The sequence below is a fragment of the Solea senegalensis genome, linkage group LG6, assembly GCF_019176455.1.
Source record: "Solea senegalensis isolate Sse05_10M linkage group LG6, IFAPA_SoseM_1, whole genome shotgun sequence".
Lineage (NCBI taxonomy): Eukaryota > Metazoa > Chordata > Actinopteri > Pleuronectiformes > Soleidae > Solea > Solea senegalensis.
The window spans coordinates 6,858,642-6,884,039 of record NC_058026.1 but is presented as its reverse complement, the minus strand read 5'-3'; the positions used below and the strand labels follow the sequence as shown (position 1 = coordinate 6,884,039).

The 25,398-nt window shown below is 42.5% G+C and overlaps 3 protein-coding genes across 3 annotated transcripts in view; 1 reads left to right on the top strand and 2 right to left on the bottom strand.

The window, feature by feature from the left end:
- Positions 1-1,901, bottom strand: part of LOC122770947 (voltage-dependent calcium channel gamma-2 subunit-like) — a 64,788-nt gene extending 62,887 nt beyond the window's left edge. The window contains exon 1 of the mRNA XM_044028183.1: positions 1,617-1,901. Within this exon, the coding sequence (XP_043884118.1) occupies positions 1,617-1,827 (211 nt within the window). The 5' untranslated portion in view covers positions 1,828-1,901. The remainder of the gene's footprint in view (positions 1-1,616) is intronic.
- An 11,977-nt stretch (positions 1,902-13,878) lies between these two features.
- On the top strand, positions 13,879-19,367 carry LOC122771117 (protein CutA homolog). The gene is made up of 7 exons (XM_044028470.1): positions 13,879-13,933; positions 15,508-15,573; positions 15,721-15,869; positions 16,479-16,538; positions 16,712-16,757; positions 17,513-17,562; positions 18,972-19,367. Exons 2-7 carry the CDS (start codon positions 15,511-15,513, stop codon positions 19,069-19,071), a joined length of 468 nt encoding a protein of 155 aa, XP_043884405.1. The 5' UTR covers positions 13,879-13,933; positions 15,508-15,510; the 3' UTR covers positions 19,072-19,367.
- Positions 19,368-20,303: 936 nt separating this feature from the next.
- On the bottom strand, positions 20,304-23,094 carry si:zfos-169g10.2 (somatostatin receptor type 5). The gene is made up of 2 exons (XM_044028448.1): positions 22,318-23,094; positions 20,304-21,091 (listed from the first exon to the last, which is right to left on the bottom strand). The coding sequence occupies exons 1-2, from the start codon at positions 23,092-23,094 to the stop codon at positions 20,405-20,407; spliced, it is 1,464 nt and encodes a 487-aa protein (XP_043884383.1). The 3' UTR covers positions 20,304-20,404.
- Between the last annotated feature and the right edge of the window lie 2,304 nt (positions 23,095-25,398).

Genomic DNA, 25,398 nt, shown 5'->3' with positions numbered 1-25,398 from the left:
AAGGAGGCCAAGATTTAGTGCACGGAGAAGCGAGGGGGAAAAAATGATATCTTCTTTTGGTGATGGCACCTATGCCACTTGAGATTTACAGCTGCGTGTCTGTCGTGGTGTTTCAGCTTCACCTGCACATCAACTGTCCCCCCACTCAACAGTGGGGGGACAGTTTAACCTGCCGTGAACCGAACACAGGGGAGACAGAGCACCAGTGAAATCTTACCGAAATATATGTGCAGCCCTTTGCGAGATGTTTAAGTTTGGGGCGTGAGGTCAGAGTTCAAGTCAAAGGGTAGGATAGCTGGTAAAGGAGAGACAAGACTGCTTCCAGAAAATCATACTGGGCATATTAGTATGAATTAAAAGGTTGAATTCCCTTTTTCAGACATGCATTTGACACTGGTTCCTCCTGATACAGAATTTAAAAGCCACGTATTTTGCGTCAACTTGGCTAAGAAGCAGAAACTTAAGTTAGGCTTAGCTTTCCACGAACCTGGGAGCTCTACAACGAACCGCAGCGCTGATGACGCAGATTAGATGACGATGCAAAGGCAAGTGGGAATGGTTGAGAAAAAGACGCGAGGGATTCGCGTCACAGCGTCCATATTTATACTTTGAGGAGAATGCATGGGCGCCCAGGGTCACGCAGACACAAAAAAACGTGAGTGAAAGAATAGGTAGGCGGCTGTTATGAGCCAACAGGAAATCTAACTACACAACTCGTTGTTGTATAAGAGGGACCGTCCAGTTTTAGAACAGCTGTGATTCAGGAAGTGCATTTCCCATAAAAGAAATATTAATTTGGAGCAAAACAGAGTGTAGACGCTATGCATCCAAACAACTTCCAGAGCTTCTGCCTGAAGTTAAATTGCAGTATAATGCACAACGGCGAACTTCACCGATGTACTCTGAGGCTTTTGATCGTTTCGAACCTCTCGATGACACTGACTGCGGTCGACGGTTCACAGTCTCCTGTACTTGTGGTGAGTCGACCTTGGACACTACGCAGAGTGTCATTTAAAACGACACACAAAAAAACTCGACGGAATCTTCTTGTTTCAAGCTCCAGACCTAGGTTTAAGTTAGAATCTAAGACTTGTGGGATCTCGCATGTCCTGCTTTCTACTCGCACCGACGTGCACATCAGCCATGGAAGCCCAAGGTGACGACAGAAACTCCATCCGGTGCAAGTTTCATCCAGACAAACTCTGAGCACCGAGTGTGGTTTTTATATCATTTTTAGTCTCACATGGACTAAATACAAAGACGTGGAACAATACTGCGATAGAGAAGCGAAAGGGCAGGCGTTGTCATGCAAAAATAAAAAGGAAATATGATATCCAAGGTAACAGGTAAAGACAAGGAAGTGTGCCAATAGATAGATAGATAGATAGATAGATAGATAGATAGATAGATATGTGTGGAAACTGATGCAGAACACATACAGCTATAGTGTGGGCATGTGAGCATATGTGTAGGCATGTGAGTGCGTCTGCGTGTGTGGGCATGTAGAAATCGATCTGCCTGCGTGCTCGAGTGAGGCACCGCTGCTGTATCTTTGCATGTACACACACACAGTATGTATATATATTATGGCTCCTTTTGGCCGAGGATCAGCTCACCTTCCAGGCAGCAGGTCCTCCAGAGGCCGGAGTGCGTCATCACCTCCTCGTTCTTCTTGCTGGTCTCGTTCTCGTTGGTGCTCTTGATCTTGCAGACGCCGCGCGAGTACAGCCAGTAGTCTGTGCCCACGGCGATGGTCATGAGGCTGAAGGCGGCGAAGGCCCCCACCGTGGTCAGCAGCATCTGAACTCCGCGGTCAAACACGCCCATGTTGCCGCATTCCACGAAAGGGGGGCCCCCTTTCCTCTTGATGTACAGGAAGTAAATATTTGTGAGTTTGCGTCGCCACGCCAGCTCGGAAAACGGGGGGTGGGCGGCGTCGGGCGGACGACGGTAGCGGGGGGCCGCTGGGGGGGCGGGGGAGTTAGGGGAGCTCGGGGGAAATCGTATGGTTGGTTTTGGGCGGGGGGTCAACAAGCAGGTGAAAATTAAGTTGACGTTTTGGGGGAGGGGGGGCTGAGTGGCTGTTGGGCCGCACACGCGGGTCAAACAGACTCTGGTGAGGATGACAGATTTCTCAGCTACAAAGGTTTCTAAATTCTACTTCTCGAGTGGCAGTAAGTTGCCCTGCTCTGGAAAAGAAAAAAACATTGACCTAAAAACACAAGCTTCTAGCAGATCCCTCCAGAGACCTGGTCTGGGATCTGGGCCTACTTTGTTGAGTTGGAAGGCCTCTAAACGTCAAACTCTGAACAAGGCCAAGATAACGAGAAGATGGAGGACTTTGCTCCGCTTCTCTGTGGTCGTCTCAGGCCTGGATTTGGCTTTCAGAGTCGACGTTACATATATTACAATCCTCACAGCTTGGACGGTGATGTATGGAATGATCGGCACAGAGCGCTTGATTTCTTTTCTTTTTTTTCCCCCCCCACACAGGTCGTCACAAACAGCCTACACTCTATTTTCCTCTCACACACATGGACACACACACACACGCACACACATACACACACACCGGCTCACCGATTCAAACTTTCGCCCGCACACACCTGTATGTGGACGAGCACACGCATGCACGCGCTGTGATTTTAATTCATACTGAAAAGGGATGGGAACACATGTGGATGTGGGGGTGGAGGGTGGTGGAGACACACAGTTGGCGGCCTGATTTCTTTAAAATGGCCCCAAAAAAAGAAGGAAAATGCAGGGGCTCCCCCTCCACACACACACACACACACACACACAACAGACGATGACACAGTTCAGAACCACGATGAAACCAAGGTGATGAGTGAAGTATGAGGGCTCGTCTCAGGCATTTCTGAAGAAACCGGGCAATGTATCACATGTACTCTGAGGGAAGAGGGTGAGGGGGGGGGAGACAGGCAAGACAGACAGGCAGGCAGGGCCCAGAATATGTGGGGGAGATAAAAAAAAATAAAAATAATAAGGACTGGATGTGCTCAAAGAAACAAAAGAAAAGATTCAAACCAGCAGAATCAAGCGCTCCCCCAAAATCAAGGGCAGGATGATCATAAATAATGCCAAATAATCAGCCGGTACCATGACTTCCATGAAAACCAGCCATTCCTTAGGAGATAAAGGAAAATAAACCAACCAGGGACGATCAACCCCTCTCCAAATAATACTAAAAAAAAATCAAGCCAAAGAGAGAGAGGGAAAAAAATATTACTTTACAGAAATCAAACGACAGCCTGCTTAGTTTTCCTTTTTCCTAAAATTCTGATCCCCAGTTTCCATATGTGGTCCCTAGACCTTTCTCCAGCGACGGAGGAATGCTGCTATAACGGGGGGAAACAGACAGCGGCACCGACGGCACACCGCGGACAGAGGGGCGCATCCAGGCGGAGAGGCCGAGCATCACCGGTCATGCAGCCGAGAAGGACACGAAGGGATGGACGGAGCTTCCCGGAGCGTCACAGCAGCTTCTTCCTCCAAACGCATCCAAAACGATCCGAGACGCTTCTGTGACGGTCAGCCGGAGCACACGGAGCGCGCGCGCACACACACACACACACACACACACACTACAGCACACAGCCGCTCACTGTCATCACATGAAAACCATCAGAAATCATTAAAGGCAAAGGATTTCGTTATTGTTTTTTTGGTAATTAAGGCTGTCAGGCGTGAGGAGGATTCTGTGCGCAGCAAAAAATAGAATATAAAATTTCAAGACGGGCAACACACACACACACACGCACACAATCCTTGATTCCCTCGTTTTTCCCTCTTCGCAGAGCGGAGATAGAAGCGGAGAGAGGAGGAGGAGGAGGAGGAGGGGTGGATGAGGGCTAGAGGCAGAGGATGAAAAAAATCGACACAAACAGGGAGAGAGAGGAAGAGAGAGAGAGAGAGAGGCTGAGGGGAGATGCTCCATGCGCAGCAGCAGAAGCGGCAGCAGCAGCAATTTACGCAAAAACAAGCGCACTGCAAGAGAAAAAAAGAAAAAGAAAAAGAAAAAAACGTCCCCTTTCAACAAGTCACATATGTGATTTAAGTGTGTGTGTGTGTGTGTGTGTGTGTGTCATTTCCCGGAAAACAAGATCAAAGTGAACCAAAGTTGGCTTTGTGTTTCACTCAGTGGACAAAAAAAATTATTAATGAATCAATTCAACCAGGGTTGTATACATATCATTATCCATGCACTAGAAATTGAGTGAATAATGCTTAAAATATTTGATATTGATATATAATATCAATATATAATAATAATTATAATAATAATAGTAGCAATAATAATAATAATAATAATAATAATAATATATTGATAATATATTATTATTATTATTATTATAATCATGTTTTAAAGCAATGTGTTGAATTGGGAGTCAGATATTCTCGATTATAAGTTTCCAGATTATAACTTATACGATCTGGAAACATCTAATGCCCTCAAAAAAATAAAATAAATAAAAAATAGGGACGTCTCAAATTATGCATAACGTTTTATTTTCCAATTAAAGATCCATGTTGATCCAAGACCCTGCTCCATGCTGCCAGGAATAAATTAGACATGGAGAAATGAACAAGAATCTTTAATTTATTCATTTGTGTTGGCTGACTAGTCAAAGTTTTAGCGCCTGAACACACAAGAACCAAACATAAATAAATAAATAAATAAATACAGTTACATGTTTTAACAGTGGGATGTGATGGAGCTTTGTGCAACAAGTATTGTTATATAAACCCTGGAATGTAGACGTGTTATGTTGTGATAATGGCAGTTTAAGAAAGCAACGTAGTGTATGACTCCATTTCATTTAGCTTTTATGGGAAAATACACATAAACTGCGTTCACATCACTTTGACATCATGCTGTTATAAGTGTCCACGTCATCCATGCAGGGACTGTGTACGTTTTGAATGGAGTAATGTGGACGTACGTAGCCAGTTGTGTCCCAACAGATGCGGTGTTGTCAAACACAGGTGAGGTAACGGCTTATGTGTGACGCATCTCGGCATTCCCCTTAAGCTCTTATTTCTTGTTTCCTGTTTTATTGTGAAACTTCCCTCTCCTCTCGTTTCGGATCGCTTCACTTCCTGCCCCTGTGTGTGTTTTCCCTCCAGTCTTGATTGTCTGCCCCGCCCTCATTAGATTCACCTGTGTCTCGTTGTCTCACTCCGCCTCATGTGTATTTAAGCTGTGTTCCCCCCTTCGTGTCAGTTTGACGTTGTGTCTCTGTTGTCAAACAGTCCAGCGTGTTGTAGTTCATTGTGATCGTTGTGTTGCTTGTTTACTGACTTCTGCCTTTGCCTTGCCCTTTTGGGATCTGTTTGCGATTTTGTTTTTTTGCACTCTGAAGTGTTTTGAGTCGTGTTTTTGTGGAGGACCAGTCTCAAGAAGCTCTTGAAGACCCAGCTTTTCCAAGAGCGTCTTCTGTCCTAGCACTTACCCCCACCTCTGCTCTCTCACCCTCTGTCAGTCCACCGTAGTGGATTTTGTACCAAGACTTCTTCTAATTCCTCTTTTATAAGTCACTTTGGATAAAAAGCATCTGCTAAAGTGTTTAATTTCTGACAAATGTGTATTTTTTTTGAGGGGGCCCTTTTACTAGGTCCTAAAAGTCCCTTGAAACACCCCTGTATTATTTTTGCCTCAGCCAGCCCTCGAGCTGCTGCTCTGGAGCTGATCTCTCCACTTCCTTTGCAGAAAATAGGACACATTTTCTGACAGGGATCAATAAAGTGTCACATTCTTCTTCTTATTATTATTATTATTATTATTATCATCAGCGGGTTTATTATTTTGCGTGAGACAGTGGCGTTTTTTTCATTTCCTGCACGGTGAGGTGAGGATATGAGACACAAGATGATGAGAGGGGGGGTGAGTGTAAAACACCTGACCGAGCGGTTAGGGGCTCGGACGGCTTCAACAGAAATAGATGGGTTAGGTTGTAAAGCTCAGTGATCCGTGCTCTGTATGTTTGACTCTGTCATATGTTTCATCTCCCCGTCGCCTCGCAGCAGAGACGATGATTCTCACACTGTCACAGCCACTGGATTATACTCCATATTACATTTAGACACATGTTCCAGAGATTATTACAGCCTAAAGTGCACATAAGTGCAAGTGTAGGTGTATTTTATTGACGATTTGACATCATCCGCTTTTTTCTAATATACATTGAAATGTACCGTGGTGTTGGTAAACAAACATTCTTGTTTGTCTGTGTCGTATTCTGTCGCGTCGCGTTCATCCTCGCACTGCACCATGGTTACTGCCGGTGCTGAGACGGACAGACGGACGGACGGACGGACGGACAGCAGCTCACTCACTGGATCCAGAAGCACTGCAACCGTCTCTCTCTCTCTCTCTCCTGTGATTGGCTGCTCCACAGCCACATGGTAGTTTCACGGGGGTTTGCCAAGGATACGGAAACAGATGCGTGCACACACACACACAAACACACAAATAACATACTCGGTATGTTATTTGGTTTGCCCGTGTATTTCCTGCATGATCTCTTCTTCATGTCAGGTGAAGACGGGTTGAGGTTTAAAAAGGATTCATGAGAGCATCAGGTCCTGGCCTGAGATGTTGCAGATACCGCCGTCTTTCCCTTGTTGCTTCACTTCATTTCTTTTCCTTTATTCTTACCTGTCTGAATCACTAGTTTCAGGTTTTCTTCAACACGACGTGGCGTCCATTTAGTAAATCGTGATCCTCCCATTTAGGTAAATAAACTAAATCGTCTGTTGTCCCGTCTGGTTTCGACACAGTGTTGCTATAAATGCAAAGAAATGGGTCATCCTGGGTTGAAGAGGAGGTTGAGTGAAAAAATGTGACACAGTTTGAATGCAACAGCCTACTTTCATGTAGTTTAACCATGAACACAAGCTTTCCCTGATATGCATTCATTACTTGTATGGTATCTTAAAGTGCTTTTGCTCATTTTTTTCCAGAATAACTTTTAATATATGGCCGTTATTTACAATTTCCTGCATGTTGAATGAGTGTATCAACAATTTAAAAAGAAACAAAACGTTTTATTTAGAAAAACACACTGGAGTTGTACATGAACACCAGTACATTAACAGTATAAAACATATTTAAAATATTAAATCTATTTAATAATATAAAAATATTTTCCAATAGCACAAACCGCCACGTACGCTCTGTGTTAAACGGATAACAACAAAAAGACTTGGATTAATATCCTTTCCTCCCTTGCAAAAGGGATCTGTTGATCTCAATGGGACCAACCTGGTTAAATAACGGTCAAATAAAATGTTCATGCAGCAGCGTAGTAGAACAGCCAATCAGAGAACTCTCTCGAAACCGTCTGCAATTGGTCAAAGTTTCTCATCATGAGCCAATTTCTCCAAGACTGGAAACAAAACTTTGAGGACATGCAAAGGTCTAGTTTTCCTTCAAATCACTTCATTTACATAATGCTGAAAGGTAATTGTGGATTGACTGATTAAAATATGTTGCGTACCATAGCTTTATTTTCAGTTCTTTGCATTTTTAAGGTCAAAACCAATCGTGGCGGTTTAGTGCACGCTTTCAGGAAAATCACACAGGTTGGAAAAGTAGGCGGCAATGATCAAATGCAGAAAAATCTTTGTGATCTGAGTCTCCTGAATACTTCAGACAGGAGGACAGCGAGGTATTGTGATTTTTTTCCCCCCATCAATCACTCTGAGAGAGAGAGAGAGAGGATTTTACATCTCTCGAATTCAGTGACGCAAATCCGTTAGCCTAATAACATCTCGTACACTGAGTGAATTCCAATTGCCGTGACAACAGTGGATCTGAGGAGCGAGACAGAACGCGCGGAACGACAAACGTGAGCGGTTTTTCAAAAATGAAAGCCATGAAAGATCCCCGAAGAGGAGACGGAGCGGCAGGAAGAGTGGGAGGAAGAAAGTGAGTGAGAGCAGAAAGGAAAAAACCAGAGACGGGAGCCGTCGCAAAGACAAGGGAGGAAGAGAGGGAACAGTTTGCCGTGTTGGCCGCCCTCCCGCCTCCTCCTCTGAGGTCTAGAGGACATGTTTAACATTCTACTCTGCTCCTCCTCCTCCTCCTCCTCCTCCTCCTCCTCTCATCCAGCCACAGCCTCAAGTCTCTGCTGCACTGTGGTTACTGATGGCCAGTGACGAGAGGGGAGGCACAGAAAATCCCTTAATCATGACCAGCATGGCATCGCTGCTGCATTGTTGCACTTACAGTACACACTCTCATTGTGCTCGAGCAGCATCTGACAAGTTTGTCCATAATTGTGTCTTTTTTTTTTTTGAAAATGTCCTTTTCTTCTTATTCTTTGGTGCAGTTTTGTAAAAAAAAGAAAACAAAATAACACGACATTTTTTAACGCAGCACCTAATATCTGTCACATAGCGGGTTTGGGTCCTTAAGGAGATAAAACGTTGTGTCTGCACTTTAGAAAAATGATAAATGTGTACATAAAACAGTGGATCGCAGGTTGAAATGGGCCAGAAAAGGAGTTGATATTTGCGAAGTGACTTTGTTTTGTTGTCACCAACCGGTCTGAGGCCTCCACGTTAGTATTTTGCCGAGCAGCGTCTTGAACGGCAGAGTTTTGGACACCAAGAATCTGAACTGCTGTTTCGAAGCCTTGGGATTGACATTCACAGACGTCACCTGCAGCCGGCAAACCAGCTGTCAATCACCCTGGCGTCCACTCATGATGTGAAATGCTTCATCATCTGTTCAAAAGCACTTTTCGGTGATGCTTTGGTGAAGTTTTTTTTTGGATACTGGTGACTGATATTCCTCATTTTTGTGACAATGCATCAATGAATTGGTTCCAATCACGTTGTGAAGAGGATTTTAAGGCATAACGTAAAAAAAAATGGCTCCAGAAAATGATCTCCCACCCTACCCTTTAAAGGAAAATGAACCACTTACACCATGTGTTACGTGTTATTTAGGCTAAAACCTCTTTCGTCCCCTTTTTTTTTTTTATGTCACTTTCTTTATTCGACTCGAACCAAACGAGCTATCTTTCTTTGTCACAATCCCAAGTCCCCGGCCCGAGGGTGACCCAGGGTGTCCTGTTCTTCTTGCTCTCGTTTGCGAGCCTTCCAGTCTGCATGAATGATTCTGTGTTACCTGCTGCAACCTGGCCTACTTTGAAAAGTTCCACCCCTGCTGTGCTCCAGCGCCACCAGCAAAGTCACAGTCAGACAGAATGAGCTGGTGAGCTGCTGAATTAGGAATGTGGAGGGAGGAAGAGAGCAGATAAGTGCCCGGAGTATATTTCCTGAAAGCTCTTCAGTCAAACCGAACTTGGGTACTTTCCATTGTCTTCGGTGGGAGAGCGACGTAGAGATTTCTGCTTTTTTTTCCCATGAAAAGTGTGATCATTTAAATGAATCATGTCCACATTCGTCTTCACTGCATGGTGCGTAATTTGACATGTCGACCCCCTTATTTTCAAGGTCGAGCCCAAAAGTCTGTGTTAATCTTTGGACAATATGTATATGTCTTCATCATTAAGCCACAGATACAATTTAAATAAGCAGATTAGTGCGGGGGATGAGCGCAGTGAAAGGGAGGAGGGTGAGACAGGCTAATTGCTGTGGATTTTCAGTCCTCGGAGGTTTTGTCTCCCACTTCTCCTCCGTTGCAGAGGTGAACTTCTCCCTCCTCATGGTCTCCTGGGTGAGAGAGGAAGGGCTCAGGCTGGCCCCGCCTCTTCAGAGAGAATGAAGGGTTACGTCTCTGTGTCGCTTATTTTCAATTGATTCTTAAGAAGTTCGCTTTTTCATATTCACACCTAGTGTAATTGGCCTTTATTTTTTATATATTGCATTTAAGTATTTCCACATGTTCCTACATTAATTCATTCATTTACTTATGTAATTGTGCCTGCATTTAATTATATATATACTTATCATTTAGATGCATGGTTCTCAAACTGTGGTACGTGGAGGAAAATCAGAAATACTGTATAAACCAGGGTTTGAGATTGGAGTGGACCTATGGAACAAATAACAACAAAACAATAATGAGCCGCCTTAGCTCTCACTCCATCTTAATCTAATTTCTCTATACCAGTGTGTACATGTGTTAAAAGTTTGAGAACCACTGGTTTTCATGATTTCTTTATTTCTACCTTTATAATTTTTCTGTTCTTCTGAAATTCAGAAATTAATATTATTGATAAATGAAGGAATGCGGGTATAAATATAGAAACAAATAAAGATAAAACATCACTAAATATATGCACTTTCATCACCAAACTGTATTTATTTATTTACTCTATTATTTTTTTTTTTTTAACCATGTAGCCAGTATAATTCGCTGTTACCTCCTTCTGTCTTGACATAAAACTAATCACTTCCTGTGTGCAGTGTGGGAGTGTAAGTTTTATTTCTATATTGGGAAACACAGTGAGCGAGCGAGAGACGTGTAGAGCTGATCAGAAATCAAAAGTTACGCACTACAGCTTTAGCGCCACGAGTTGCATTCACGTTATACTGACTTTGCTGTTTTTTTATGTTTAAGTCATAAAAGCAACTGGAACATTCGAGTTTCTGATGACATAGTTCCTGATAATCACGTCAATTGTAATACTTTATGTCACACAAATAAAATTTATTAAACATTTATGTACATACAGTAGTTAAAAAAGTGTTTTTAAGCCTCTCCATATCTTTCATTGTTTGACCTAAAATCATTTATCACCAGAGCTTGTTCTGTCGTCTAGCGCTGACGTTATTACTGGCGGAACAACTCGCAGTTATCATTAGACCTTTGTTTAGACTGCAGCCCAAATCAGATTTGTAAGCACATCCCATCAGAATCCAATCTGCGTGTGTCCATATTGACATTGTCTCTTCTGTCAAGTCAACAGAACTCTGCGCCCGTTTCTGCCCGGAATGAAAGATGTGGCGCCACGGCACAAAGATTCTCCTGATTTTTAAACCGTCTTGTGTTGTTGTTGTTGTCATTGGAGTCGTGCCGCGAGTGACGCAGAAGACAATCTGAATCCTAGCTGAGCGACCGAGGCGTTCAGATTGAAACGGATCTGTAAAAATCTGATTAGGATCACATTCAGAACCACTTTTACATGTGGTTTGGAAAAAAGGCTGATTTGGGCTGCGCTCGAAACGAGGCCTAACTGATAGAGGCACATTGTGAATTAGACAATGAGACAAATAAAGGATGAACATGTTGGATACCTGTTTGCCCAGGTACGGCCGTACACACTCACTCTCTGTGGAAAAAGAAAAGGGAGCGATTGTGTTTAAGCTGTGTGAAGATACCACTGCAGTGAGGGCGGACGGAATATTCCACCATGCAGATTTGTCCACATATTTAGGACAGCAATCAGAGTTAGTGAAGTTATCACAGCTGCCACAGATGTGATGTCAACACTGCTGCTCTCCATTAAGTTCATACATGAAACAGGTTGAGCACCTTTTTCTAGGCCGTGCTCCTCTGTCGTCCCTGTGGTTGACAGTTTAGCAGCAAGTCTGAGTTTGATAGTGCTTTAGTTGAGGTCCATCTTTACCTTCCTCCTCTCTCTCTCTCTCAGTTCCTTCCTCTGTCGCTCTCTCGTTCATTCTCTCTCTCTCTCTCTCTTCATGTAAGTTAAAGTTAAAGGGCCAGCAGAGGCTGATTAGAATGCAGAGGAGGAAGGCTCTGCTGCAAATTGAAAACATATTGATTCTCCTCATGCTCAGTGCGAGAGGGGGCGAGAGACAGAGGAAAAGAAGTAGAAAGATGGGGGAGAGAGAGAGATGGGTGAAGAGGAGGAAGAGAAAAAGAGGAGGAGGATCAAATTTGGTGATAAAATGGTCACAGTTGCCCAGTGTCAGTAGACAAATACATGCATTGTTTCACGTATTAAGATAACATCCCATGGGTCGAGGGCCACGGTCACCATGGCAACGGGGTCAGGACAAGACGGCTGTGCCCGTGTGTGCGCATGTTGTCGTGTCCAGCCGCGGTGGGGAGAGGCCACGGGATGCCGATGAGAGAGGACAGTGCACAACATGTACAGATGTGCTGACTGCACAGTTTCCATGGGAACAAGCCCCCCACCCCAGCAGCACCATCACTACCACCACCACTACACCACCAACACATCCCTCCTCCTCCTCCTCCCCCACCTCCTCTCATCCCTCCTCATTGCTCTTGCAAAAGCCTGACAAGCTCCGCTAATATGTTCTGCCGTGTCCTCATGTGTGCCCATGCCTTCATGGTGGAGCTCTCACATCAGGTGCAGCTCAATCCATCTGGCTCTGAATGCACGTGTCCAGTATGTGTGTGTATATTATGCAGATTAGTATGGGTGACATGCTTGTCTCATTCTTTAATCAAGGGTGAGGGCGAAGAGAGGAGAGCAAGAGGGAGGTGGTTGATGTTATCAAACAGAGTGGCTTTCTATCGTGTGCACAGAAATAACACACACACACACACACACACACATGGGTTTGTACAGCCATTCTAGTTAGGATTATGCATTGACTTCCATTCCTGACAAGGTCAGTGTTTATGCCAGAAAAGGTCCTAAAAAGGTTACAAATACACACACACGTTAGCATCATAACCTTAACACAACCCTAAAACCAAGTCTTAACCCTCAAAAAGCCATTTTAAGGGGTGACAGAATGTGAGGACCAGCCAAAACGTCCTCACTCACCCAAGATGTCCTCACTCCCTATGGTTTATAAGTTTGTACACTCATAAGACACCCGTGGACATAATACGTTCCCCCGGACTAACCCTAACCCCAACCTTAACCATCACAACTAAATGCCTATAACCCTAACCTTTAAAACCAGGTCTAAATCCTCAGAAAGCCTGTTTAAGTTATGTGGACCAGGCAAAATGTCCTCACAACGTCAAAATGTCCTCACAAAGATAGGTTTGTTTGACAGTTGGTCCAAACAGCCTATTTAACACATGTACACACACACACAGCATCATATTTGGGCACAGTCACAGACATTGCTGCTTCCCTTTTGTTAGAAACTGATTTATTTATTTATTTATTTGTGTGTGTGTGTGTGTGTGTGTGTGTGTGTGTGTGTGTCACAATCATAAACCCTATTCCTGTTTTGTCTCTTGTACAGAAGCTGCCATCATATGGTTACTCAATGTCACTGCAAGTTTCCAAAAATTGTTGGTGTTTGTGCCAAGTGTTGTATTGAATAAAAAATGATTGGCATTTGCTCCAAACTGCTTTGAGTCCATCATCATTATCCAAAAAAAAAAAAAATTAATCATATTCTACTAAAATTGTGAAAAATGAACAACATTTTCAAATCTTAGAAAACAACATAACTTTTCACTTGACCTCTGTGCAAATACTGACCTTGTCAGGACCAGTAGTCCTTATGGAACAAAACCTGGTCCCGATGAAGCCGAACTACATTACAAAAGGAACTGGTTGGGGTTTAGGTGAGTTAAGTTTATGATTAGACATTAACTGGTTATGATTATGGTATGGATAACACATTGTTTGGGTTAATTATCCAAATGAATGGAAGTCAATTTCATGTCCTAATAAAAATAGCTGCGTGTGTTTATAGTCTTGAGGAGACAGACGGGCATTGGCCTGAATTGTCCTCCAATCCGATGGCGCTCCAAGGTCTATCGCGCCCTCTACCGGACCATTACTGTATTGCTATAGCTTCAATTGTGTCATTTTATTAAAATGAACTTCAGTAGAATTTATACTGTTATCAAGTTAATGTTGGTGATGATTGTTAATAATAACAATAATAATAATCATGGATTAATAAATACTTTTGACTTTTTTCACAAACGCTGAAAATCTTCTGGGAGCCTGTTGCTGATTTGCGACAGTTGTACAAACACAGCCGTCAAGCTTTACGGCAGTGTGTCAGAGGCAGGCAGCTCAGCTGTCAGAAGGTAAAGTTTTTAAACTGAATTAACTCTGTAGCAGCCCTATCACTCTGTTTTCGTCCCAGACTGGCTGATATATTGACATATTATAGACTTCGTGTCATTTTATTGACCTTTAATGTATTTATTTTTCAAAATTCGCGATAGTTTTTGCTCCCGACGAACTGCTGCTAACGTTACTGCTAGCTAAACACACGTCGACTTGCAGCTTTCTGCCAGACTAAAGAGCTTTCTTTGATACTGTTTGTGTCCGTATTGCAAGACGCTGCTTTTGCCAGGAGGTGGCTGCTGATTACTAGTTTATGGATCAGTTGTAAACACATATGATAAATAACTGACAGGTTACACCCACACACACACTCAAACACTGTGGCTGCTGCCGCAGCGCAGTTTACTGCAGCGGTCGCAAACACATGGGTCTCCTGTGAACATGGGTGATAAAACAATCTGAAAACACATGTAATACAACATGGAATGCGGACAATACTGTGCTAAAAGTGATGTACTTATTCAAAATGAATTGAATAACCATTTATAAATCTCATTAAATAACAGACTACTCTTTCAAAGTCTAATATAGAGCTGAAACGATGAATCGATTACTAAATTAATCGACAACTATTTTGATAATGGAATAATCGGTTTGAAGTTTTTTTTCATGATTAAAACAAGATTTCCGATTGTTTAAGCTTCTTAAATATGAATATTTTCTTTATTTATTTGCTCTGGAAAACAAAGAAATCGTTAAAGTCAATAATTTTGGTTTGTGGACAAAACAAGACATTTGAGAACATCATCATGTCCAGGTTTGACGAACACTGATCAACATTTTTTAAGGTTTTCTGATATTCTGAACACCAAACGATTAATCGAGAAAATAATCGATTATGAAAATAATCGTTAGTTGCAGCTCTAGTCTAATATACACAAAGTTAACTCGAACACTTAAAAAAACAAGGTACAGAAAGCAAATGCTAAATATTGTTTGCATTTATGAATGATTCTCTGTCAGAATCGGCACTAAATACACTGTTGGGCTCACATCTCTTTCTGCCTTACGCTCATTTAGTCTCTTCCCTTTCCTGGGGAGACAAAAATAGAGTCAGGACTTGAATTTAAATGTTTCACAACCATGAAAATGAAAAACAAACAGGAAAATAACTCTCTGTCAAGCTCTCCTCTGTTCTTGTTTCAGTATGACTGCATGGTCCTATGCTTTAATAGAGGGTGCATACATGTAGCTGAGACAGCTCAGCTTCCTATTGTCATGATGTTATTTTGAGTCACACAATAGCATGACGGAGGGATTCGTACAGGTGTGGCTCCCACAGATGTCCTTTCTCCGCCTGAGATCCTGTGTGTAGAACATGTGCACATGTACTAAGGGAGAACCATTGCTCTCGAAATGTAAATATGTAAAGTTTGGCACAGTAGCGTTCATTCATCCAACTTCTTGTTGTTTTATGAAACATGAATTTACAGCTGTTTTGTAATTGATTATGTGACTATTACACATTACAGTTAAGATGACATACAGCTTGTTTGCAGACTAACCGTCATTTTATGTTTGACCTGCATAGGAAATGCGCATTGGACTGCCCAGTGCAGAGACACTGCAAGGTGGATCCTTAAAAACTTTAGTTTTGGTGAGTGTGCAGAGCACGCTGATGCCTCTAACACACTGCATCGATTTCACCTGGGATGGCTTGTTTGGGTTTGCTGCTCTCTTTGCCGTGCAGTAATGTTTCGTTTATGCTCCGTTGCCACGCTGATGGATTTTCTTCTTCCCACAGACGGTGCTCCTGAGTGTGTTTATGTTCCAGCTGCTGAGGACTGTTGGATTGAGGGCGTTCTCCATGGCATCTGAGACGTACATGTCGGGCACTCTCTCTGCCGCCTTTGTGACCTGTCCTAACGACACAGTTGCTAAGGACTTGGCCAGGTGATGTAATCAGCAACATCTTAATTGTCTGGAACAGCAAGAGATAGAAGGCTTCTAGTTAGTATGTTTACATGACAGAAAAGGGCAATTTTTTTACTAAAACCAGACTTTTTAAAATACATGTTTGTTCGACTGAAATTGCACTGAACTAGATTTCTTATTCTTTGACCTGTAACATAAAAAGTCAACTGGAAAATGCCCAATACTAACAAGCTTTATGTTAAGGACTATAACCATAACTATAGCTTGACTCACCTGTGCATGTACTACATACTCACTGTTGGCTCTCTTCTTAAAATTCCACCCCCAAAATGTATGTTTCTATTCCTTTTTCCATCTTCATTAATGTGTACTGGGACATCAGTCAACAAACACGCTAATACGTGTTTCAGAAACAAATAATAGACTTTACCTTTTAAGTGGTAATAATGATAATTATCATAAACATTTTTATAAACGGTCTTGTTTGGAGACGTCTTGCTGCGAAACAAATGTAGTTTTTATTTCTGTCAATCACTTATTGAGATTCAGCGCTCTTCCTTTTTTCTTTACTTTCTTTACTTCCCTTTGATTTGTGACCAACTCTTCATCTTTCCTTCCGTCTCACAGGGGGATCGTGGAACGGAAACTGGCCGCGTGCGTCAACATCGTCCCAGCAATCACGTCTGTGTAAGTTTGATTCTGTGCCACATTAGATCAGGATGCGCGGGGTGGTCTTTGATAAATGAAAGGTCATGAGCAAAGGATTTTGGCAGGCGCCACGTGAAATAGATGAATGATTCTGTCCTGTAATATTGGTAAATAATTGAATTTGTGCAAGCTAATTTGTGTCCTTCCCTCAGATATGAATGGCAGGGGAAGATTGAGGAGGACAGTGAGGTGCTACTGGTGAGTTGAGTGCTGTCTAATGGCTGTAGTGCTGTTTGTGGGCTATAACTTGTACATTGGTGGTTGTACCATGGCCTCAGTCTCTGACGTCTTGGCCCTGCGGGCAGGTTATTTGCCTTTACGACATCTGATGGGGAAATAAATAAAGATAGACGATCGCAGATTTCATTAACCTTGTACAAGGGCTGCACATATAATCACAATTTAGTAACTGCACACGTATCAAATGCCATAGTTTAGAATCTGACCCTTCTGACGGAGGGTATTTCACCACTGCCACAATCAATAATTCTGAGATATGTAAGTGGTATAACAATATGTGGTAATGCTTCGTGTTCTACTACACGGCAATATTGAACCGAAACTCAATTACACAAGTGCCATATCGGATAGAAAAATCACAAAAATTACATATTTTTCACCAAATATTTCAGCCCTAGTGTGATTGTTTGTTTGTGTGCGAGAGAGGAAAAGCCAGCAGAGTCAGGAGGGACCGACTGAATGAATGAAGGCTAGCAGCTGATGGTCGATAATGTTTGTGGAGTTGCCCTAATACCTAATTAAATGTGAGAGATCATTTACAGAAATAAAAACAACAAAAAACTATCATTTGTCATCCTTGCATTAGTAGTTGCTATGAGGTGTGATATTTATGTGTTGATAACTGAGGTGGTAATTCTTCATCCTGCTTTAAAGCTAATACTTTTGAAATACATAAACTGATGAAGTTGTTGACCTTGCGTTTCCTTGTGCAGATGATTAAAACAAGAAGCTCCAAGGTGTCCGCTCTGGCTGAATATGTGCGGTAAGTCTCTTTGCACACTTCCTGCCGAAAACACGACCCCAACACCTCGTTTCCAGAGTTATTTATTTGTGTCCGTGTTCACTGCACATTTAAAATCAACAGAGATGCAGCAATAAACCACAGAACCTGACAGGCTGAATATATATGATCCTACAATATCCGCCCACATCACATTAAAAGCATGTTAAATAATTTAAGATATTTAAGTTAATTACCGCCGGAATTTTTAACAACGCTGAAGATTGTGTACACATTCACAGCTTCCCAGTCAGCAGTTAAGGGGGAAACTTAAGGGAAATTTTCAACTTCTAATTGCAATCGTGCCCTTAAGGTTGTCAAATAAAAAAAAGGTTGCCATCGTGGGTCCCATAATACAGGCTTCGCATTTTAAAGTCTACAAGTAGAATCCACTGTCTGTGGGTCACTCCATCACTCCGTCTACACTCGCTTTGAGTGTGTTTTATTGCACTGATCCACCTCTGCTGTCCTCAGGATCTGTTGTGATCCAGTTTCCTGACACATTGTCTGGTATATACTGTATGTATATTATTATGTATATTTGGTTGCGTGATGTCAGTGATTGGAGCTGGATTAAGCACATTGTTTAAGTCAGTTATATGTTTGTTAAAGTATCTATAGATATAAAATATAAATGAAGGTAGGCTACATGAACATCCCTTATCTAACGAAAAGGGAAAATATGGACAACAGCAAACCTTTGCAGTGTAAATGGTGACTGCAAGGCCAATTCAAAACATTGTGGAGTGGGTTTTCAAAGTTTCAGGAACACAGAAAAATGGAGCTGCACTTACAGTTTTTTTTATATATATATATATATATATATATATATATATATATGTATATATATATATATATATATACATACACACACACATATATATTTATCAACAAAGTGCAACAAAACAAAACATAATAATACATTTCTTACATGCCGCACCTTTAAAATATAAATTAACAATACGCACACAGTGTGAAACTTATAATATTTATTACACAATCACACACAGTTTAACTATCAAGAGACAACTGAATTGAAAGAAACAGCCTCTTTGCTATTTTTCAGAAACATACTGAACCATGAATGAATTGAATACATGAATCGAATACCAGATTGGCTTGAGTGTGGACAGAGCTTTGTGGAAACGACGTGTTTATGCTGTGAGTGCACATGACGCCTCTGCTGAACATAGCATTTTCAGCATTTTCATACAGCCAGTATATAAACCTGCCTTCGTCTTTGTCAGGAACACTGAACAATATATCCATCTCCTGCCGTGACTCATGCAGTCCACGAGTGGAGGATTTAATTGTCGCTTCTCTCCATATGAACCACTCTCGAGTCTGAGCACTCAACTAATCTGACTCATATCTGCTCGTTGTCCTTTCAGCTCTAAACATCCCTATGAAGTGGCCGAGGTCATCAGTCTGCCCATCGAACAGGGCAACCCTCCCTACCTCAAGTGGGTGGGCGAGGTCGTACCCGAGTAAGACTGGGCAGATGGAGGAGAGGAAGATTCAATGGGTGTCTGATGTAATGTGAAATGTCCTTCTTACTGACCACTATCCTCCAAATCAGACGTGTTGTTATAACTATGTTCATCAGGTGATTTTCTTTTAAAAGGACACCATTAAAAAACTTCTTCCACAGTATTGTTCCCCCTCACACTTATCTCTACCACTAGAGGGCAGCCTCAGCTTGTGTGAAAGTGCTTAAAAGATGCTTGTCATTGGTTCAATCTCATTTCCCTTTTTCTTTAGAAAATAAAAAGGATGACTATTTTTCATTTGTTTCCCCTTTTTTTTGATGAACAATATACAGTCGCACATATTGTACATACATGTACGTAGAAGTGTGGCACAATAGCACAGGATACCAGGTGTTATGTACAATATTAAACACTGTAAACATTTATTTAGCCCTCTCTACCCATATAACTCCTCCTCTCTGTAGGACTTCATCAAAGCAGTCTCAACATGGCTGATAATACAAACACTGTACTGTTCTGGGACTCAAAACAACAAACTGGTAGAACAGCAATGTTGTTGCAAATTGGCCCTTTAGTTGGCCTTTTAGCATCCGTCAGTTAACTTTAAATAAGACATTAAATACAGAGATCACAATACACTGGGAACCACAGTTGAAACCAACCAAGTCTCTTTACATTTCCTATATCAATAAAGTGGAGAATAGTTGAGGGAAAAAGTTTAACTGTGTCCGTCTTAAGCTCCACAGGTTCATAATTTATATCTAAATCTTGATAATAGCTCATTTTTATTTATTTATTCAATTGAGTTACAACTCACTTGAGTGATTTTTTCATCATCTAAAAGTATGGATTTTCCTTTGTAACTTTTAAATGAAAAGAGGCTTTAAGTAATGTAAGATTTTTACATGCAATTCCTTTCCCTGTACCACAATTGAGAGTGGATATCCAACCCAACAGCTTTATATATATATCTATATATATGTATATGTAAATATATGTATATATATATATATATATATATATATATATATATATATATCTATTTGTAAATTTGCAGTCAAACGCGATCCTAACATGTTTTTACCTTAGAGTATTTGTCGCAACTCCCACTTACTATTTAAGGCAAAGTGTTTCATGCATTGAAAAAAGGTTTTGCCCCCTTGTCGGTGAGCATCTTGTCTGCTTTTACTGTATTGCAGTCATTTCACATTTTTGCACCAAGGACAAATCATCGTCACTGTACACACTTGATATTCACATCTTGAGTAAAACATCTCTAAGAAATCTCTTCAATGGCAGGTGCCAAGGTCCAAAGAAAAACCTGTTCTCATGTGTTACAGGTAACTGATTTCAAGCGCAGAGTTTTTGTCCAGCAGGTCTTCGGGTTCTGACCTGCTGTTTCTAATTTTACCGACCGCAGCGGTCGTTGTCTCAGTTATTTCTGCATGTTGGGCAATCTGACCAGGATCCTCAGGCTCTGACTTATTCCGCTGCACGACCAGTGTCCTTGAGCTCTCTGTCACTTCACTGTGGCGTCCGTCTTCTGACTTTTTGCATATTTCCTTCGTCTCTCTTGCGCGCATTTCTTCCCCTGCGTCCTTTCCACCACAGTCTCCCCTGTTCTCGTTGCTGGCGTCTTGGCTCCTAAGCGTTTGAAGCACCATGCCACCCCACTCCTCCGTGGGCCGCTGTACCTCAGTGCCGGCCCTGTCGTTGTTCTTCACCCTGCGTGAGTTGCGGCACAGCGCCTTCCTGAAGCCTCTCTTGAAGTTGTCGGACAGAAATCCGTACAGTATGGGGTTGGCACAGCTGTTCGCATATGAGAGCACCACAACAAAAAAGTAGAGCCCCCTGAAGTCGCCTGGCAGTACCACCAGGAGGTTGACAATGTTCAGAGCATAAAACGGTAGCCAACAGAGGACAAACACCGCCACCACCACGACTACCATCCTTGTGATTTTACGCTCGGACTTCCTGCGTCGGGAGGATGTGGCCTGCGCCCGCTTTCCAACACTTCGCACCTTTGAAGTGAAAAAGCAAAAGGTTGTTTAGCAGTATTTGTAAACTAACAGCGTTAGTTTGCTTAAGGAAGAGGTGACATGGGAGCTTTCAAAAGATAAGCAAAAATAACAAAAAAGAAAAAGTCACTATACGGCAAATTAGATACTGTCAAAACAAGTTTCTTACATTTTAGGTATATTCTACGGAGCCCAGGTAGTCATGGTGCGATACAGAGATAGACAGACAGCCTAACCTTACGAGCAGGGAGAGGATAGCCTCTTTGTGGAGCTCTGGCTCTAAATTGGATAAAGTGTTCAAAACCCTGAGACCCATAGACCGTGCCACAGACCAAACAATGCTGATCAGCGATAGCTCTCAGAATATAGATGTGTGTAACTTTGCAACATATGATTTTCTCTATGAGAGTGATGCGTTTTACATCACGACTTGCGGAGGCAAGTCAGAAGCATAACATCTATGCTAGTAAAGTGAGAGGGCGGCAAATTATAGGTTAAAGCCTGTGGTATACTTCCGAATCCACACACCGAAGTGCGCATCGCATATCTTGGACCCTTGTATACTAGCGCGTCAGGGTCCTATAGTATCCCACTTCACCATCGGGTGGCAGAACAAGTCTAGACGCAGGGAATCGGACGCATTCCTACCAGAGAAGAACAGAACAATGCTACAGCTCCCTTGGACACGTCTGGTTCGAGTGGCTCAGAGCTGAAAGGGTCGCCAGGTCAAGGCTTGGATGACTAGAGTTCTCAACGGGTCGGGCTGGCCCGAAAAACCCGACCAGACCCGTGGGTTTGGGCCAAAAAATGTGCAAGTGGCTGACCTGACGCCCCTGCATGCGCACCGGTTTTGCACACCACTCACACAAAGCTGCAACATTCCTGTGGTCGAAATTCATCCAGTTGCGGATGCTGCCCGCTGACCAAAGGGCAAATGTACAACAGTACGTGCACCTAACGTGCTCTTTGTGTGTGGCTCCAAAGTTTGCATTGATGACGCAATTTGCGGCATGCACATTGTGCGCGACACTATACCAGGCCTTAAGGAATGAGAGGTATTGAACAGATTGTTGTGGTGACAGAATGTACATACTCGAGCTTAGAGAGAGTAATACAGAGAGAAAAAGAGAAAATACAGTGTAGAGTAGATACATTTTAGGATCATCCCCTCCCCTTGCACCTCTCAATGTTAGCAAATCCAAAGATTTACAGTAACGCTCATGATTTACCTTGATGACAATCAGCAGGTAGCACAAGCAGATGACCAGCAGGGGGCAGAAGAAACCAACAGTGCACGTGTACACAATGAAGGACGTCTTCCACACGTCAGCAGGCTCGGGCCACACGATGCTGCAGTTCCCATCATCCTTCAGCACGTCGGCGAATACCACCACTGGCAGCACCACCACGATGGACACTGCCCAAACAGTGGCACTGATAGCCTTGGCCACATGAGGGCGCCGCCACCAGGAGGAGCGAATGGGATGCACCACTGCCAGGTAGCGGTCGACTGACATTACAGTGAGGCAGAAGATGCTGGTGAACTGGTTGATGGCATCCACTGTCATGACGACACGGCACATTAGAGAGCCGAAGGGCCAGGACAGCAGAGCATTCTGCACGGCCAAGAAGGGCAGACCCAGCATAAATAGCTCATCAGCAATGGCTAAATTCAGAATGTAGATGTTGGTGACTGATTCATTCCTGGTGTAGTTGACAACAACATGGATGACCAGAGTGTTTCCCAACAGCCCAACAACACATACTATCCCGTAGATGAGGGGGATGAAGATTCCGGCCAAACCTGGAAGGGATTCAGGTTTGGTGCAGTTCTGACAGGTGTTAAAAAGAAACGCGCCATCAGTTGGGCTTAAGCTGAAAAGCGGTTCCGAGGGAGTGGAGAGGAGCAGGAAGTGGGAGTAGGGCGGAACTGAGTTGTTACTCCACATAGCTGTAGGGGTTTCCTGAGACAGCAAGGAAACCTGGGTGGCTTGGATGATCTCCATGTAGACGTTAAGGTGTACTGGGCAACAGCAGTTGGTAAGATCCCTTCAGTGATAGGTTGACATCCCTGAAAGGCAAAGCACAGTTAGTCAATGTGGTATCTTACATGCATCACGTTATACTGGTGTTATACAAGGTATTGTACAAGGTGTTGACTGAGGTTTGGAAAACTAATGTTAGTAAATGAGGGCATTAAGGGATTGTGGATGTGCGGCTTCTGTTCTGAGCCGATTAAATTCTCTCCAACTCGGAATGCTCCGCCCATACTGACCAACATTTTATTTTTAGGACCCTTTTTTTTTCAATTCTTATGTTGTTTGCAACTTAACGAAGTGTTGCCAAACCTCAAATTCCGATCTTGCCACTGAAAGGACATGCAGTATGTGCAGATGTTTGGTAGAACAGCCAATAGAAGTGTCCTTTCTCTGTTCTGTGATTGGTCAAAGTCTCCTGTCTTGGGCTACATTTACACAAGGCTAGAAAGGGCTTCTCGAGGAGATGCAGATGATTAGAAACCAGAGTCCACTTAATTTGACCCTGTTCTACATCTATTTACTAGTGTCTGCACTGCTCCATGTGACACAAGACAGGATCCGGTGGTGGTCGGACTTACTCTGAACTCACAAATAATCCGTGGAGATATCGACTGAAACTCTTTGAATGGAGCAGTGTCAAGCATCACCCGACGTCATTAAAGGCCCTTCGCTTCGCTGTGCTTGCTTTGCGTTTGGCAGAAGTTGAGAAATGAGCTTCGGCCAATGAAATTACCGTCTGCAAATATTCTCATGAAATCGATAGCTGTAAAACAAGGTTGTTCTTCTAAATGTTGGTTTTTTTTGTCGGACAAAATGGCAGATATGACATCATTATCATCATCACTCTACCAATGTAAGCAACCTTTGCTATGCAGTAAGCAATGACACTGCTTTTCTAATCTCCAATAGCCACCTCCAGCACCACACGTCAGGCCAGTCCACTGTCAAGGGTTAATCTGATGCTTATGTAAGTACAGCTTTATATACATATTATATTACTATATATCTGCGTTGCTTCCTTCCAGACTTTATGCTAAGCTAGGCTAATTTCCTTTAGGGTCCAGCTCCAAATTTGCTACACAGTATTCATCTACTTCTAACATGTCAGCGACTTTGTATGTTCTGTGGTTTTGGTCGAAATGACAACATTTGCTATTTAATAACGAATAGATCATCGGATGAGAGAAGGAAGTTGTAAAGCCACAATAATATACACTGATGATAAGTGACGATGCAAACAGTGAAAATGTTAAAGTGGCGTGGAGAATACTTAAGCACTAATCAACTGAACAACCATCCTTCCGTAACAACAAAACAAGGCTGCATCAGAAGAAAAACATAACACATTTAGCTCCATTAGTCCGAGACTTGTTTATGAAGCCATACTGGTTTCTTAATGACCACCAGGTTGCATGAAGGCACACCTTCATCTGTCACAGCGATGGCTAATAATTGGTGCTCTGTTTGGTACAAAATGAACTGACCTACGGGGAAAATATAAAATAAAATATGGTCTCCACAACCTTGACTTCACAGCATTAATGAGCAAGGAAGAATAATTAACAGTGTTGCAGGGCACAGGAGGAAACTATGAAGAAATACAGTAATAAATGAGGAAAATACAGTGCGCTCTTGTGTGTTAAGTGATGTTTTTTCTGAGAATTATTTTTAGATTTAATAATGCAACACAATTACAAATTGAAGAGCCACTTCAGTGTGATCTCATCTTTTTAAACCTACTGTATATTAAAAGGGTCGTACACGTGAATATTTCTCCCGTAGCACCTGCATATTTTCTTTTTGCACCAAATGTACGATGCAATAGCTTAAAGTCACTCAATTGCCATGGCTCCAGCTGTGACCAGTGTTATGCTGCATTCCCTTTACACCAGAACTCGGAAGTTGGAACTGGGAGGAACGTCACCCTCCAAGTTCACCGTGTTTTAGTTAAGAAACACAAACATCTCTTGGGTTAGCAATCATTAGCAATTAGCTCTCCATGGCATTTTGCACACACAGCATAGCAACATGTGATTAAAAATTCAACGGTACTATGTGTACGACTGATTTACTGTAAAGCAAATACCACAGAAGTGCTTCTTCTTCTGCCCTATTAATGGTAAAAGTAGCAGTGTTTGTGTTGTGGCAGCCTTCTTGAAATCCTGAACTCGGGGTATGTGAGGCTGCTGAGTTAAAAAATCAAACATCAGGGGCGTTCTCACTCACCGACCCTAGATCTCAGATTCAGAAGCTGGATTGGGTTCTTAATTC

Coding starts and splice junctions, on each gene's coding strand:
- LOC122771117 (XM_044028470.1), top strand. CDS start 15,511: ATGCGCATTGGACTGCCCAGTGCAGAGACACTGCAAGGTGGATCCTTA. Junction 15,574..15,720: donor CCTTAAAAACTTTAGTTTTG/GTGAGTGTGCAG, acceptor TTCTTCCCACAG/ACGGTGCTCCTGAGTGTGTT. Junction 15,870..16,478: donor GTTGCTAAGGACTTGGCCAG/GTGATGTAATCA, acceptor TCCGTCTCACAG/GGGGATCGTGGAACGGAAAC.
- si:zfos-169g10.2 (XM_044028448.1), bottom strand. CDS start 23,094: ATGGAGATCATCCAAGCCACCCAGGTTTCCTTGCTGTCTCAGGAAACC. Junction 21,092..22,317: donor ACCTGCTGATTGTCATCAAG/GTAAATCATGAG, acceptor TTCACTTCAAAG/GTGCGAAGTGTTGGAAAGCG.